Source organism: Monosiga brevicollis, genomic scaffold, assembly GCF_000002865.3.
Source record: "Monosiga brevicollis MX1 MONBRscaffold_25 genomic scaffold, whole genome shotgun sequence".
NCBI lineage: Eukaryota > Choanoflagellata > Craspedida > Salpingoecidae > Monosiga > Monosiga brevicollis.
In genome coordinates this window covers 28093-42579 of record NW_001865062.1, presented here as the reverse complement: position 1 = coordinate 42579, position 14487 = coordinate 28093, and the positions used below count along the sequence as shown (strand labels likewise).

The 14487-nt window shown below is 50.8% G+C and overlaps 2 protein-coding genes across 2 annotated transcripts; one reads left to right on the top strand and one right to left on the bottom strand.

Annotated features, from left to right (window-relative positions):
- Positions 1–7: 7 nt before the first annotated feature.
- MONBRDRAFT_28254 (uncharacterized protein) lies at positions 8–5884 on the top strand (the record flags this gene model as incomplete). The annotated part of the gene is made up of 20 exons (XM_001748739.1): positions 8–310; positions 930–1001; positions 1105–1176; positions 1256–1327; positions 1427–1498; positions 1595–1666; positions 1913–1984; positions 2060–2131; positions 2218–2289; positions 2372–2443; positions 2715–2786; positions 2878–2949; positions 3051–3122; positions 3226–3294; positions 3399–4063; positions 4231–4780; positions 4998–5069; positions 5172–5260; positions 5370–5605; positions 5712–5884. 20 exons carry the CDS (start codon positions 8–10, stop codon positions 5882–5884), a joined length of 3021 nt encoding a protein of 1006 aa, XP_001748791.1.
- A 577-nt stretch (positions 5885–6461) lies between these two features.
- Positions 6462–11930, bottom strand: MONBRDRAFT_28253 (uncharacterized protein; the record flags this gene model as incomplete). Its single annotated transcript, XM_001748669.1, has 22 exons — positions 6462–6533; positions 6649–6708; positions 6878–6949; positions 7107–7178; positions 7302–7373; positions 7453–7521; positions 7695–7766; positions 7974–8045; positions 8217–8288; positions 8468–8539; positions 8734–8805; positions 8962–9030; positions 9222–9293; positions 9460–9528; positions 9572–9700; positions 9832–9900; positions 10333–10401; positions 10789–10860; positions 11066–11137; positions 11224–11292; positions 11492–11572; positions 11673–11930. 22 exons carry the CDS (start codon positions 11928–11930, stop codon positions 6462–6464), a joined length of 1806 nt encoding a protein of 601 aa, XP_001748721.1.
- Between the last annotated feature and the right edge of the window lie 2557 nt (positions 11931–14487).

Here is a 14487-nt window from a genome sequence, read left to right as displayed (position 1 = left end):
CGCCATGATGGTGATGGTGATGATGCGCTGGGTTGTGTGCGGTCTGGTTGTGGTGCTGGCGCCAGTGGTGGTGCATGCCACTGGCGCCGAGGATGAGCCACCGACTTTTGCTGGCAATGTGTCGGAGCTGACGACTTTGGCGGCCAACGGCACGAGCGCGCCCACGGAGGAAGCCGTGTCGTACACGGGGACCGTTGGGTGTCGGCTGACGGTGCCCGCAGAGGTGACGCGTGTTGTCGGCGACATCATCTTGCTCTCATGTGATGTCTTGACGGCCGCGGATCTGAATGTGTTCGACCAGCTCGTTGAAGTGAGCGGTGTTCTCCGCATCAGTGTGAGTTGGACATCTCATCACCGACGACGTCAACTGGAATCACGGGGCATTGGGGGCAGCTCATCAGCTATGATGGTGTGTCGCACAGGACAATCCAGCCTTAACCAATGTCGACGGACTTGGGAGCCTAGCAAGCGTTGGCGGCAACGTGGATGTATTGGTCAGTCATATTGAACGACTTGCCTGGATTGGGGTATGCATGTATGAGCTAGAATCATGATGTACCGTGCGGCGTCGCATGGCGATGATTCTCTGTCAATAGAATAATCTAGCCCTGGCTCATGTGGATGGACTTGGGAGCCTTACAAGCGTTGGCGGTCACTTGAGGCTTATTGTATGCCCAAAACGGACGAGTTGTGAATCGTGTGGTGGTGAATGAACCTGAATGATCGTTTTCTGCGAGCGTCTTACCGGCTCTGGTGCTGTGTCGGACAGAACAATATTGCCCTCGCCCATGTGGATGGGCTTCGGAGTCTAGCGAGCGTTGGCGGCGACTTGAGGCTTGTTGTTCGTCATGCTGAACAATTTGTGGACTGGCGGGCGGGGAAAGGACGGTCTACTGCGAGCGTCTCAATCGCCTCTGATGCCGTGATAGAACAATTCCGCATTGACCCGTGTGGATGGGCTAGAGGGCCTAGCAAACATAGGCGGCATCTTCAACTTTTATGTACGTCATATCATCATGAGAGCCTTTCGACTGAATGGTGGCGGTAAACTAGGATGACGATGCACTGCGCGCCTCTCATTGGCTACGATGCCATGTCGGACAGAACAATGCGGCTCTCACCAATGTTGATGGGATTGGGAGCCTAGCTAGCGTCGGCGGCAGCCTGTTCTTCTATGTACGTCACATTGAGCCAATGTGGATTGGGTCATGCGGGTGTGCGAGCGTCTCAGCGGCTATGGCGCTGTGTTGGGCAGTACAATGAGGCCCTGGCAAGTGTCGATGGATTCGGAAGCCTGGCGAGCGTTGGCGGCGACTTGGACTTTTTTGTACGTCAAATAGGACGTGTCGTGGATTGACTATAGCAAATGAACTGGTACAGCCGTCAACCGCTAACATCCCATCGGCTTTGATTTCGTGTCGGACAGAACAATTCTGCCCTTGCCAGTGTGGATGGGCTTGAGAACTTGACGAGCATTGCCGGCCTTTTGAGGCTTGCTGTACGTCACATTGAACGGACCAATGATGATGTTAGAGTAGCCGACCTGCTGGTCGAACTGCGCATGTCTCATCGGCTATGATGCTGTGTTGGGCAGAACAATGATGTTTTAACGCGTGTCGATGGATTTGGAAAACTCACAAGCGTTGGCGACCATTTCATTGTATATGTACGTCATCTGGATACTGCCCGCGGATAAAACGGTATCAAATGAGCTGGAGTGTTGTATACTTCAGTCTCTAATCTGCCAAGGACAGCACAATGATGTCCTGATGAATATAGATGGATTGGGGAGCCTAGCGAGTGTTGGCGGCAACCTTCTCTGCTTGGTATGGCAACCCGTCGCCTGAGGCGGGGAATGAAGTAAAGTGAGGTTATACTGCGGTTGTTTCACCGGCTATGCTGTGTTGGGCAGTACAATGGGGCCCTGGCGAACGACATTGGTCTCCGAAGCCTCGCCAGCGTTGGCGGCGAGTTGCACTTTCAGGTAACTTGGATTTAAGAGGCCTGACTCTGGGTGTGGGTCATGTGACTGAACTGACTCATGATGCTATACGAACAGCATAATAAGGTCTTGACAAACGTCGATGGGCTGGAGAACCTAGCAAGCGTTGGCGGCCAGTTGTTCTTTCATGTACGCAATCAGTCGATCGTGGTGGTCGGAATGAAAATGATAGTACTTGCCGAATGTCTAATTGGCATGCATGCTGTGTTGGGTAGTACAATTCTGCCCTGACTAATGTCGATGCTCTCGGGAGCCTGACCAGCGTTGGTGGCAACTTGATCTTCTATGTAAGTTGCATGGAAGAGATGAACTGGACTGTTTGATGGTCTGCTGCGAACGTCTCATTGGCCTAGGGGCTATGTTGGACAGTACAATTCTGCCCTGACAAATCTTGATGGGCTACGAAGACTCACAAGCGTTGGCGAAGGCCTGTTCATTCACGTACGTTACACGGGCGAGGCCGATGGCTGGGTCTAGCAGCGTGTTGGTGACGAGACGAGCGTGTCACTGAGTGGTTTGCTGTGCCTTGTAGAACAATTCGGCCCTTGCCAATGTAGATGGACTCGGGAACCTCACAATCGTTGGCCGCCGACTGGAGTGCTACGTAGGTTGCAGCAAAGAGACCAAAGATCGGGTGTGGCAGCGTGGGTGAATAAACTGACATGATGGCTTCCTGCAAACGTCTCATTGGGCTTCATGTGATGACGAGCAGTACAATTTTGCCCTGACGAATGTCGATGGGCTAGGTAGACTGGCAAGCGTTGGCGACGGCCTCTTCTTTCACGTACGTGGCATGCGTGTGGCAAAGGGGCATTTCAGAAGGATATTGGTGGCGTGGTGTACAGCAAACGTGTCATTGGATGCTTTCCTTGTAGAACAATTCTGCCCTGGCCAATGTTGATGGACTCGGTAGCCTCACAAGCGTTGGCAACCAACTGGAGTTCTACGTATGCCGCATTGATGAGGGCCAAAGTTTTGATAGGGGTAGGAAATCGACGACAAACGCGTATAGTGAGTGTGTCATGGAGTTTGCTGCTGTTTCTCTTAGGACAACTCTGCCCTGACGAATATCGATGGACTCGTGAGACTGACCAATATTGGCGGTCACTTGGAGTTATACGTATGTTCCATGGGCGAGGCCCCGGATAGGGTGCACGGATCGTGTGGGGGTTTATGAACCGATGTTTATATGTACTGCTTGCGTCTCATGTTGTATTGGACAGGACAATGACGCCCTCACCAGCATTGCAGCGTTCGGGAGCCTCACAAACGTTAACTACTCAAGGCTTGTTGTGCGTTATATGGTGGCACTTTTTTGAAATGGCGGCTTTGGCATGCTTGCATTGAAGATGGGCAAAAGGCGACCCCTCAAGCCCTGTTTATCTGGCCTTGATAGTTCCTTGACTGCCAGCAGCTTTATGGTCTCGACCTACTTTCTCCTGCTTTTTGGCATGTCGAGCTCGAATGTCGTATTGGTCCATCAGAGCTGACGAAAAGCTTCTTTCCACAGTTCAGCCAACTCAACTACCTTCGGTACAGCTTTGCAAATGCCAAGCAATCTGCCCTCACCAGCATTCCTTATGATGCTTGGTGGAGAAGCATGAATACCAATGAGCTAAAGCGTCCTGGCCTAGTGATTGTGACACCACATATTCAATGTGATGGCAATCAAAGTGATGATGCCCTCATCATGATCAAGTGCAGCTGCTATAATCCACCCTATCGAGGTGCCCCTTTTTGCCCCAAGCCAGCTCAGAATGTGGCGTGCCCAGCCTCTGGCAGTGTTCTTAGTATTGTTCAAGTGTGCAATGGTGTTGATGATTGCTCAAACGGAGAAGACGAAGCCTCATGCTACGGCATTCTGAAACTGCGCTCGATCAGCGACAATCTCCCTTATATCCCAGAGCTAGACTGCATCAACCAGGTGGAGCTTCGAATCCAGCGCGGGGTCATCCAATCGACCGTACCTCAAGGCGTCGGCAATCACTCGTGCTTTTCCTGGCATGGCGTCATGCGCAATTGGGATGCTGCCGAGCTCCACTTTGCTTTAAGCAGCGCTCGGTACGTCCGGCAGGCGTTTGATTTGAACTATACTGGGATTGACATGGACTTTTACTAAGAGTCTCTTTAGCGTCAACTTCCTCGGTGCTTCGTTCGCCAGTGGGTGCCTATGCAACCACCTCTTGTCGTCCGACCTTCACCAAAACCTGGATTTGTTGGGTCCTTAGTGTGTTAGTGCCGGAGCGCCCCAAGCCATGGGTGGTGATGGCGGTTACTTTGCGCTCGACCAGCAATCTCAGCATAGATGTGCCACTTCGTGTCGGATATCAACTTGTACAAGGGAGCTTGTTTGGTCTCACGGGCAGCAGTGCGATGCTTGGCGAGGACACCCCCTTACCTTCGCTTACAGAATTTGACGCCCAGTACGCGGCACAGGTTGACAGTGTCGTTGCAACCACAACAATAGCGGCCTCGACCTCCGAGTTGACGGAGTCGTCCACCAACGATTCATCCGTTGTCATGATCGTGGCGGTGGCGGTGTCGGTCTCGTTGCTGGCAATCATCACCCTGATTGCATACACTTTGCTACCAGGCACACGTCGTCGCATCGAGCGGACAGCTATGGAGCGTGAAATCCTTGCGTTGATGCACCAAGCTCGTGCAGAGTTTACTTCTGCCTATCCCCAACTGCGTTTCGTGCCACTTGAGCTGCTCGACTCTGACGCAATCGACGTTGAGCAAGTTATTGGTCATGGCCATTTTAGCAATGTGTATCAGGTAAGTTGGGTGGCTTGCCCAAGCATGGATTTTGTGCGTCCTTTGCTGTGCGATCACTGTTGACAACGTCATGTATCTGCTTGAGCAACTGCTTGATGACTTTCTCTCGTGATGTTGTTGCAACTGCGTTGCTTTTCTTGTTTGCTGCGGCTTAAGTCATGCTGCGAGTCCATGAACTTTTGCTTGACACGCCTTTGCGCTTGCTTCTGATGCCCAGGGAAGCTTGCTCGACGGTGAACAGAAGCCACGTCGTGTCGCCATCAAAGAATGCGATGGCGACAAAACGATGGTCAGTCGCGCCATGTGATTGTGAGGGCAGCCGTGTCCTCAAAAAAAGACTGCACGCCGGTCTCATTTGTGTGCATGAGACTGGTGCCAATGCGGTTAATAGCTCTCGGCGTGGTTGCGTGAAATCTTGCTTTTGCACAGCCTTTGCAATCAGCCCAACATCATTGGCCTTCATGGTGTGCTGCTCAGAACGTGCGTCCTGTTTCCTACTTTTATAACCAGATTGTTGCATGGGTGGCTGCATGGTCTCTCGTTCCAGTTGATTGGCGGCTTTGGCGGAATGTCAACACCTTTTGTTTAGGGCGGAACAGTCGACTCTATCAGCGGTGCTGGAGTGGGCACCGCACGGCAACCTCCGCGACTTTGTGCAAAGACATCCGTTGAGTGAGGCACAACTGCATCAAGCCTTGTACCAAACAGCCACTGCCCTGGCATGCCTGGCCAAGCTTGAGATTGTGCATCGCGATGTTGCAGCGCGCAATGTTCTTGTCATGGCGGCTGGCCCAGCTTTTGCCTGTAAGCTGGGTGATTTCGGCTGTAAGTTGCAGATTGTACCTTCACTGAAAGGGCTGCGAGTGTCCCATCATGGTGCTTCAAAACTTTGCTTTCTAGTTGTGCAAGCCTCATCCTTTTTGCTTGATAGTGTCTCGAGTCATGCCAAGCTCAAAATATTACAGGAGTGTAGCAGATAGCGAGATGCCCTTCCGGTACGATGTGCTCAACTCACGCGAACCCTGTCAACAGCCTCGCAGTGTGCTCATGTGCCATGATGTTTTGTTCATCTTCGTCACTTGCACACAGATGGATGGCACTTGAGTGCTTAATGGCGCAGCGATATTCCGAGCACTCTGATGTCTGGGCTTTTGGTGTTTTGGCGTGGGAGTTGGTTACTGCCGGCGCGACTCCCTGGCAGGGCTTGAGCCTTCCTGCCATTATTCAAGAGCTCAAAGCGGGCGCCACGCTCCCGCTTCCTCCGGGAGCACCATTGATTGCACAACGGTGCGTTCCCTCTTGCTATTCCCGTTGCGTTTCTTGAGGCAATTCCACAAATTTCTTTGTATGTGTCACAGCATGGCTGCAGCCTGCTTTCAAACAGCGCCAGAAGCACGACCTTCTTTCGCCCAATTACTTGGCTTGCTTTCATCACAGCAAAGCACCGCCTGGGTTTGTGCCGTGTGGACGAACCCTTTTTTGCTCATCGTTTCCCGTGTCTTCCTACTCGGCTCATTTTTTTCTTTTCTTTTTTACAACTTGTGATGCCAATAGACCGCAGCTGATTTGGCTGTTTTACATAGTGAAACGGCTCTTTAGCCCAAATATCAACCTCACAAGAGCAGGGTGAGGCGCCTTGGCGTCCAATATCGGTCCTGTGTTCTAAGGAGACACCGCTCCCTCAATTGAAATTTGAGGCGCGCGAATTGGTTTTAACAATTTTGGACAAGAATAATGGGGTGAAATTGAACAACTGTTTAGCATTTTGGACAAGAATTATTGGGTGAAAAAACTTGGCACTTCCCCAAACCATCAAGATCGGCTTCAGCATCGTCCAAGTCCAAGATATCGTTGTTACAAACACGGACCATGCCTGTGACCGTGGCAAGGTTGCCCAAGTTGGCAACGCTGGTCAGTTTTGGATGCCCCTGTGGAGACAAACATGAATGTTAAAGCTAAAACGAGAAGTACCGAATGCTTCCATAATAATAACATTATTATGCTGAGGGGCGATTTTTTTTTTTCGGGGGGGGACGGGACAAGACGCGGTTTTATGCCATTGAAAATTCTAGCAAGCATTTGTATCAAAGAGCTCACCGAGATCTTGAGATAGCTACCGACAGACGTCAAATTATTTAAACCAACGAGGCTGGTGAGGGCGTCGTTGTCCTACAGAATCCCAAGAAGCCCCATCAGAAAAGGGCCCCAGAGTTCGTAAGCGCTGCCTTGTGCATCGGATCATCCAGATCCAAACAGAGAAACTGTCGTGCCTCAGGAGCTGTTCGTTATATGAAAAACAACAAGGCTTGATGCCGCGAACGCTCACCGCAATCATGACGTAGCCGGTGATCGACACCAAGCTGTCCAAACCGACCAGATTCGGCAGAGCGTTGTTTTCCTGTGGGTTTAGATAAAAGCACACATGCACAGTCATCAGAAGGTCTTTGGGCATTATCCGCTGACACATTTCAGACTCACACAGATAAGCTCATCCAATCAAACGGATACGTTGAAAACTAACTTGCAGCTGAAAGTAGCCATAGATCACAGTCACGTTGTCAAACCCGACGAGACTAGTCAGGGCAATGTTGTCCTATGGACCGCAGGGCATCGGTTTTACCAGTCACTCCAAAGCCAAGTCAGAAGACAGGAAGGAGAACAAGGGGCCGTACGAAAATCCTGAGGTTGTTCAGTGATGTCAAACTGTCAAACCCAATGATACTGGTCAAACCGTCATTGAACTAAATGTGCCAAGCCACATCAAAAAGAAAGGAGATTGAGGTTTAGCATCGTGATCTATTTAAACAGCCAGGCCTTGCACCAGGGCACCACCAATTTGCGGCACACTTCAACTAGTACTGTCATATCATTGTACTCCCCAAGCAAACGAAAGTAGCGGTAGTACTGCACTTACTTCAACTTTAAGGTTGCCATTTATTGAAGTCAGGCCGTGTAGACCAGCAAAGCTCGTCAAGGCATCATTGTACTTTGAGGTCACGCCAAACCGCCCCAGTATGGTAAATCAAATGCTCAAATGCTCGTGACAATAAGCCATCCCGCAAACAGATGGTCCTCAAAGTCACGATCCACACACGTCCCCCGACACTCCATACCAAAAAACAGAGGACGCGTATTACAGAGCAACACATAAAGTGGAAAACACAAGTTAATGATCCCCTGGGCCGGAACTCACTTCAATGGATAGCCCACCATCAATGACTGCGAGGCTGCTCAATCCGGCGACGCTTGCAAGTGCGGCATTATTCTACAAAGCCAAGTCGAGCCGTGCGCAAAAAAAAAAAAAGAAAAAAAAATAAGAAAAAAAAATAAAACAAAAAGAAAAAAAGAAAAAGCATTCCAATCCAACTGAGGACTTGGGCCAAGACATCCCGTTTGAGCGATCACAAGGCACGCTTCTTGCTTGAGGCACACTTACAGCGATGCTAAAGGTGCCGCCAACGTGTGTCAAATGGTCCAGACCGGTAAGATTGGCCAGCTTTTCGTGAAACTACCAGGCCGCATTCACAGCAACGACGAAGCATCCATAATACCATTTGCACCAACACACGAATGCGGTATTGGTTTACATATCACGCTTGTTAGTTCCTTTACAAACATACTCTTTCTGGCCTGCAAGATAACCAAGAGCAATCCCAGGATTAGATACATTGTCTTTCAAGAACTGACCTTGATAGAAACATAGCTGGAAGTGGCTGTCAACTTGTCCAAACCGGCAAGACTGAGAAGTGCGTTGTTATTCTACAACCCAACGTCAAGCCGATTTAGAAAACGACAATCAAGGTCTCATCGCGTTGTCCCAGTCTCCCACGAAGGACTTGTGTTGTTGCTCAAACTTTGCTCCGTCATGAGTGTGGAACGGCCGTTGGTCTGTGCCGTTCCACACATTCATCTGCACCTGATGGCAGATGCACATTCCTTCAGGGGCGGCTCACCTCGAGAGAAAAGTAGCCATTAATCACTGCCAGGTTATTCAATCCGGCAAGAGTAGTCAATGCACTGTTTCGCTATACAACCGTGGCATGTCAGATCAACCTCAGCAATGAGACATGTCGTGACCCGCCCATCGTGCGACCTGGGCTTATTCCTCTTCTTTTATATAGTTCTTGAAGCATGCAACCAAAAGCAAACGACTGCAAGGAAGATGCGCGAGCAGAGCTCACTGTAATGATGAGGTCAGACACTGTTGTTAGACTGTCCAAGCCGGCCAAGCTGGTCAGTGCGGTGTTATTCTGGAAGGACGGTATACCGCGCCCAAGATACAATGGTGAGAAGGCGTGTACCCCAGGAAAAACTGGTTTTTTTCAACCAGCCGCTCAACTACTCAAGTACCAACGGAGCGATTGCTACCCAACAGACATTTTCAATAGCGCAGAAAATGATCACAAGAACAGAAGCACAGCGGTACCAACATGAGCCTTACGTCAATAACGAGTCTTGATTTAATCGATGTCAGCTGGTCCAGACCGGACAGGTTTGCCAGCAGAGCATGGTGCTACATGCGGGTGTTTAGGCGCGTTCGATGTTTGCGAGGATGTCCATCAGGTTTATCACGTAGATACCCTTGAGAAAGAGGTACGGTGCTTCTCCACACCTTCACCAATTGCGATTCAAATGACAACGTCGCTCAGGCGTCGCTCTGGTGTTGGTCTTACCCTTACCTCAATTCTAAGAAAGCCAATTTCTGTGAGGGTATCCAACCCACGCAGGCTGCTCAGCGCGTCGTTGTTCTATAAGCAGACAGGCGGGGAAAAGACCCAAAGGTTGTCATACTTGGCACAAAGACAAAACCATGCTTTGAATAACCTTTGCTGGTTCGTTGGGACTCACGTGGATGGATAAGTAGCCTTCTACGGCAGTCAGGTTACGCAAACTGGTGAAGCTAGTCAGTGCGTCGTTTGCCTACGAGACCACATCAGATGCAGCAGCGTACACCGAGGGCAGACCTGTTACAAAGATGTTCCAAATCACTCAGGCACAACAGAGGCGCAACCGTTCTTATCGCTCGGCATGGATATGTGCGCCGTGCTGACCCATATGTTTAGGCTGCCCGTGCTCGAGAGACTCTCCAAGCCGGCGAGGCTAGACAGTGCGTCGTTCTCCTATCCACGTTCAGCCGCATGAAAGAACAACGATGATAAGACTCGCGTCGACGTGCTTACTCGGGCCTTTGGCATTCATGACGGCTGCTTCACAAGCGTTGCTTTCAAAAGACCAAACAATCAAAGGCATACGGACGCAAGCGCCGACCACAGATGGTTCTGATCCCTTCGTTGCCCGACCTCGATTTGGAGAAGATCCAATGACGTCAGACTATCAAACCCAACAAGACTGGTCAACGCGTCGTTGTTCTAAAGAGCCACATGAATGAGCCACGGACGCAGCAAATGACAAAACGGATGAGGCTCTTCAAAAAGGATCATCTGCATGGTGCCCCCGCCATTTTTTTTTGGGTATTGCCTGGCCCGCTTCCTTCGAAAAAAAAAAAAAAAAGAAAGCACTATGGAAAGAAATGCTTGCAACGAAATACTCACCGTAACGAGAATATAAGTCGCTTGCGTCAAATTTTTGAGCGCGGCAAGACTAACCAGAGCACTGTTGTCCTACGCCACGGAAGAACATGAAAAGGCAAGGGTTCAGTAGCCAGATCTTTCAGGTTTACGGAGAGCCACACTTCCTTTGGCTTACGAGGCTGGCAGTGGTCATTCTTGCGCCCGCAAGGCACCAAAGTCCGGGGATCGAGCTCACCTCGATTGTAAAAGTGTTTGCAACAAGTGTCAAGCCATCCAACCCAGCCAAAGTGGACAGACCGGTGTTGTTCTTTTAGCCGCATCCACAAGCACCAATGAGAAAATCGCTGAAGCTGTATCCACTTGAGCACTCAGACCACACGAAACATATCTCGCTCTTTTCAACAACACAAAAGATATGGCACAGGTATGAAGGTACCCCAACAGAAGCTGCCAAGCATTGGTTTGACAGAAGCGTACCACAAGCGTGAGCTTCCCACCAATCGAAGCCAGGCTCTTCAACCCAGTGAGATTGACCAGAGCGTCGTTATTCTATCAGATTGTTTCGCGTCATGCGCGCGCAAGCAAAAAGTTTCCCAACAAGAAAGTCACCCTTGCGACACCTCAAAGCACTGACATTTGGCCTTGACACAGCAAGAGCTGTGGATTTCCCACCCTCAAGCACCTTGCGTTTCAGATTTACAGCATGAAAAGCATTACATGCAAACGGTCGAGCATCGCCAAGCAAGAAGCTCACCTGGAGGCTGAGGTCTCCGCCAATCGAAAATAGATTTTGGAGGCCGGCGAGATTGGTCAGCACGTCATTGTCCTATAGTGCCACGTGCACCAGTCCAGGGAGCACACAATAAAGCACCCACCCTCTTCACCTTCCATCCAACAGAGCAAGGGCTTTACCTGCAATAGTAAATTGCCACCTATAACGGAGAGATTGCCCATAAAACTCAGGTTTGCCAGCGGCCAGGCCTAGAGCAACCGCATAGGTGCGGGTACAGCAAGCGGGTGGTAAATGCACGACTATGGCGCCTCATTGCTGAGAAAAACAGGTTTCTGGAGAGCTAACAACGATGAGGGCATCTCCAGTGATCTCCACCAGATTCCCGAGCTTCTGTGCGTCGGACGACGACATTGAGGTGCAGTGGGATAAATTGAGGCTGCCTTGCACATGGGTTACACCCTCGGGCACGGAGGTCAGATTGCAATAAATATCTCCAACGTAGGTGACAGCAAAGGCGATGCGTTCAAGCTATCGTCAAAGGCATGGGGGGGGTTAAAAAAGATGGCTCAGGAGACTAGGATGTTGAAGGACGGGTAGGATGAGGAGGGTGTTTCTACAAGGGCCATACCCGGCTGATGCGATCGTCGAATAGTTCGTTGATGAGGGAGTCGATAACGTCAATCACGATGGCCTCACGGCAGGCAGCAATCTGCTTGTTGTGAGAGAAGAGGTCGGCCTCGGTGCAGTCACACTGGCGACGTAGTCGGTTGACGGTGTTTGCCGTGATGGTGGAAATCATGTTGGTGGTTCTGGCAAGGCGGGCAGATCCAAACGAGCCCATGATCACCACCATGGCCACGATAAGCAGAATATATCGATGCAGCATGGCTGCAGGTGTCTTGCATGCAGAGCCAACAGGTGCTCAAGGTCGGCACGTGCGCCTGAGCGCACTGCTTGCTCGATCGGCCCGGCAAAAAAATGGCCCAGGTTGCAGGTCGATAGCGGAGGGGCGAGTGGGGACCCCTTTGCTTCTTTTGTGCACTGAGACATTTGGGCGTTCCCTTTGCCCTGAGCGGGCCCCGGAGCAATCGACCAAACATGATGTTTTTGACATGTTATTTTTTTGGGGGGGGTTGTTTTCATGTGGAGGATCTGTTCAGACAAACATTGACATATTTGGTCCGTGTCCGTGAGCAAGATAGGCACAGATTGGTACGTTTGAAACGACGAATTTTCACACCATCAAAATGTAGGATCTATGCTGTCATGACCACCAGCATCCAGATGATTCTGTCCGTACAAGCCACCTCGTCTCTGTTTTGCCCTGTGGCTCTTTGTGTCTCTCTTGGCACCTGATCATGCGCTGGTGGGGCCAAAAAAAAAAAAAAAAAAGATTGCAAGATGATGGACTGGTGCGGACTGTCCTTATTTTTTTTTTGGTTCGTTCGAGCACCGCGCTGCACGGGATCGAGGCGTGATCGGCGCTGAAGCTCTCGCCACACCGTCTATGACATGCCAAAGTGGTGTTGGAGCAAACTTGAGCAAGTTGGCGGCGTTTCGATGCCGAGGCGTGCCTCGGTGGCAACCATACTCTAAGTCCAGTGTTTTGCTTCCTGCCGCATGCTTTGCCTCGTTGGAGCCAAAGCAGTCATGCCCCGATCCTCAAGCACAGACATGATGGAACGGCCCTGACGCAACGGGAACAACGTGTGGGGTCTTATGAGCTGAATGCAAGCCATGCTGACGGTGAGTGAGGCCCCATGACGCCGTCACCCATTCGCGAGAACGCTTTGGCCAAAAGCTTATTGACAGGCCAGAACTACGGAGCAGCTGCGGTCAGGCCCGTCCGATGGCTCGCATCCGTGGACACTGCGCCCATGCGCTCTTGTGACCAGGACAATTAAAGGCTGAAAGCTTATGTACAGGCGCGCTACCGTTAGTCACCTTTGCTTGCTATACATTTGGCATGTTTTGCACTTCAGGGCTGACCACACGCGTGCCTCGGTGATAGCGAGACAAGGCTCAAGCGGACGTGGACGAAAGCAATGTTTAAGGATGAAAAGAATTTTGTTATGTTTGACTCGTGGGGTTTGCCTGTGCTCCAGCCGTGACACGGGAGGTACTGCCGTTTCAAATGCCTATTTGGCTTATTGTTACAGGCTTGTGCTCAGGGCGGAATTTGTCCAGGCAAAACTTGACTCAGGGTGCTCGAAAGCGCGTACGGTATGAAGGACGCGTCAAAACTGATTGAGACGGTGTTTGAAGTGTGTTTGAGGGCCTGTTGAGGTAGGCACCGCCGCTTGAGCCGGGTCGGGCGTTTGCGTCGTGTGCCTTTGGCGAGTGTAGCTGTGTGGGTTCTTGTCTGATGAGATACTTGGATGCAAGTAGATATAGGTCATTCGCCCGCTGGCATACCGTCGAAAACACAACCACGGCGATTTGTAAGCACATGAAGGCGCTTGACTGATGAGCTTTTCGGGTATGAATGTTTACACGCTGCGCAGACGCAATTGTGCTGCCAAACACACATGAAAGGAACCTTGTGCACAATGTTTTAGACATCTAATGCCGGTTGGAGGTAGGCACAGTCATTTCAGCTTGACCAGCCATGCGTTGTTTTGGTGTGGCTTGAGTTTTAACTTTCCCTTGCTTCAAATGGGGCTATAGGTGCTCGCTGCTTGGACGCACACGCGTCAGCTGGGACACATCAATAGCACCTTGTGCGCGATCGTGGGAGGTTATGATGCCTTTGGAGGTTGGCGCTGCCGCTTGAGCCCCGCTGGGCCGCGTGAGATGATCCCATGCCATGATAATAGCTATCTCTAACCCCAACGACCAAAGGCGGGCCGTGCGCGAAGTGGCGGTGGTGAGATCTGGGGATGAGCAGCTGAAAACCACAAGCAACCTCGTAGAACGTTTTGCTTGTTTGACAGTAACTCTGGAGCTCCACGACCGTACGACCATCGAATCGCTTCTGTGATTTCTTGCTCGCATGCTCGCGTGCCCATGTGCTCGTGTTGTCTGTGTTGACAAAAGAAATCTGTTTTTGTAACATGTGTAATGTGATTTGCTTTGATGCTTGTATGAATCTGCCTCGTTCCGCTGTTAGCGTTTGAGAGTTCTTGATTGCATGTTGACAATTTATGTGTGGTCTTAATCTAGCTAGTGTTCTGGTGGATTCCTAGTCCGTGCATTGCAGCGACGCCAAAGGTTGGGTCGAGGGGCATCGAGGACGCTGCCATTTTCTTTTTCGGTGAGCGTGATGGCCGCTGATCTCATTTCGGAGTCGACGAGTTGCATTGAGCAAATACTCGTTCATCTGAAGGCAACAGCAGTCAGAGGTAAGGTCATTGCTCCTTGCAAGGCAGAAAGCAAGAGCTAATGGCTGGCTGCCGTTGTGAACGTGCACGCCAGTCTTGAAAGGACAAAATATTTGCATTCTT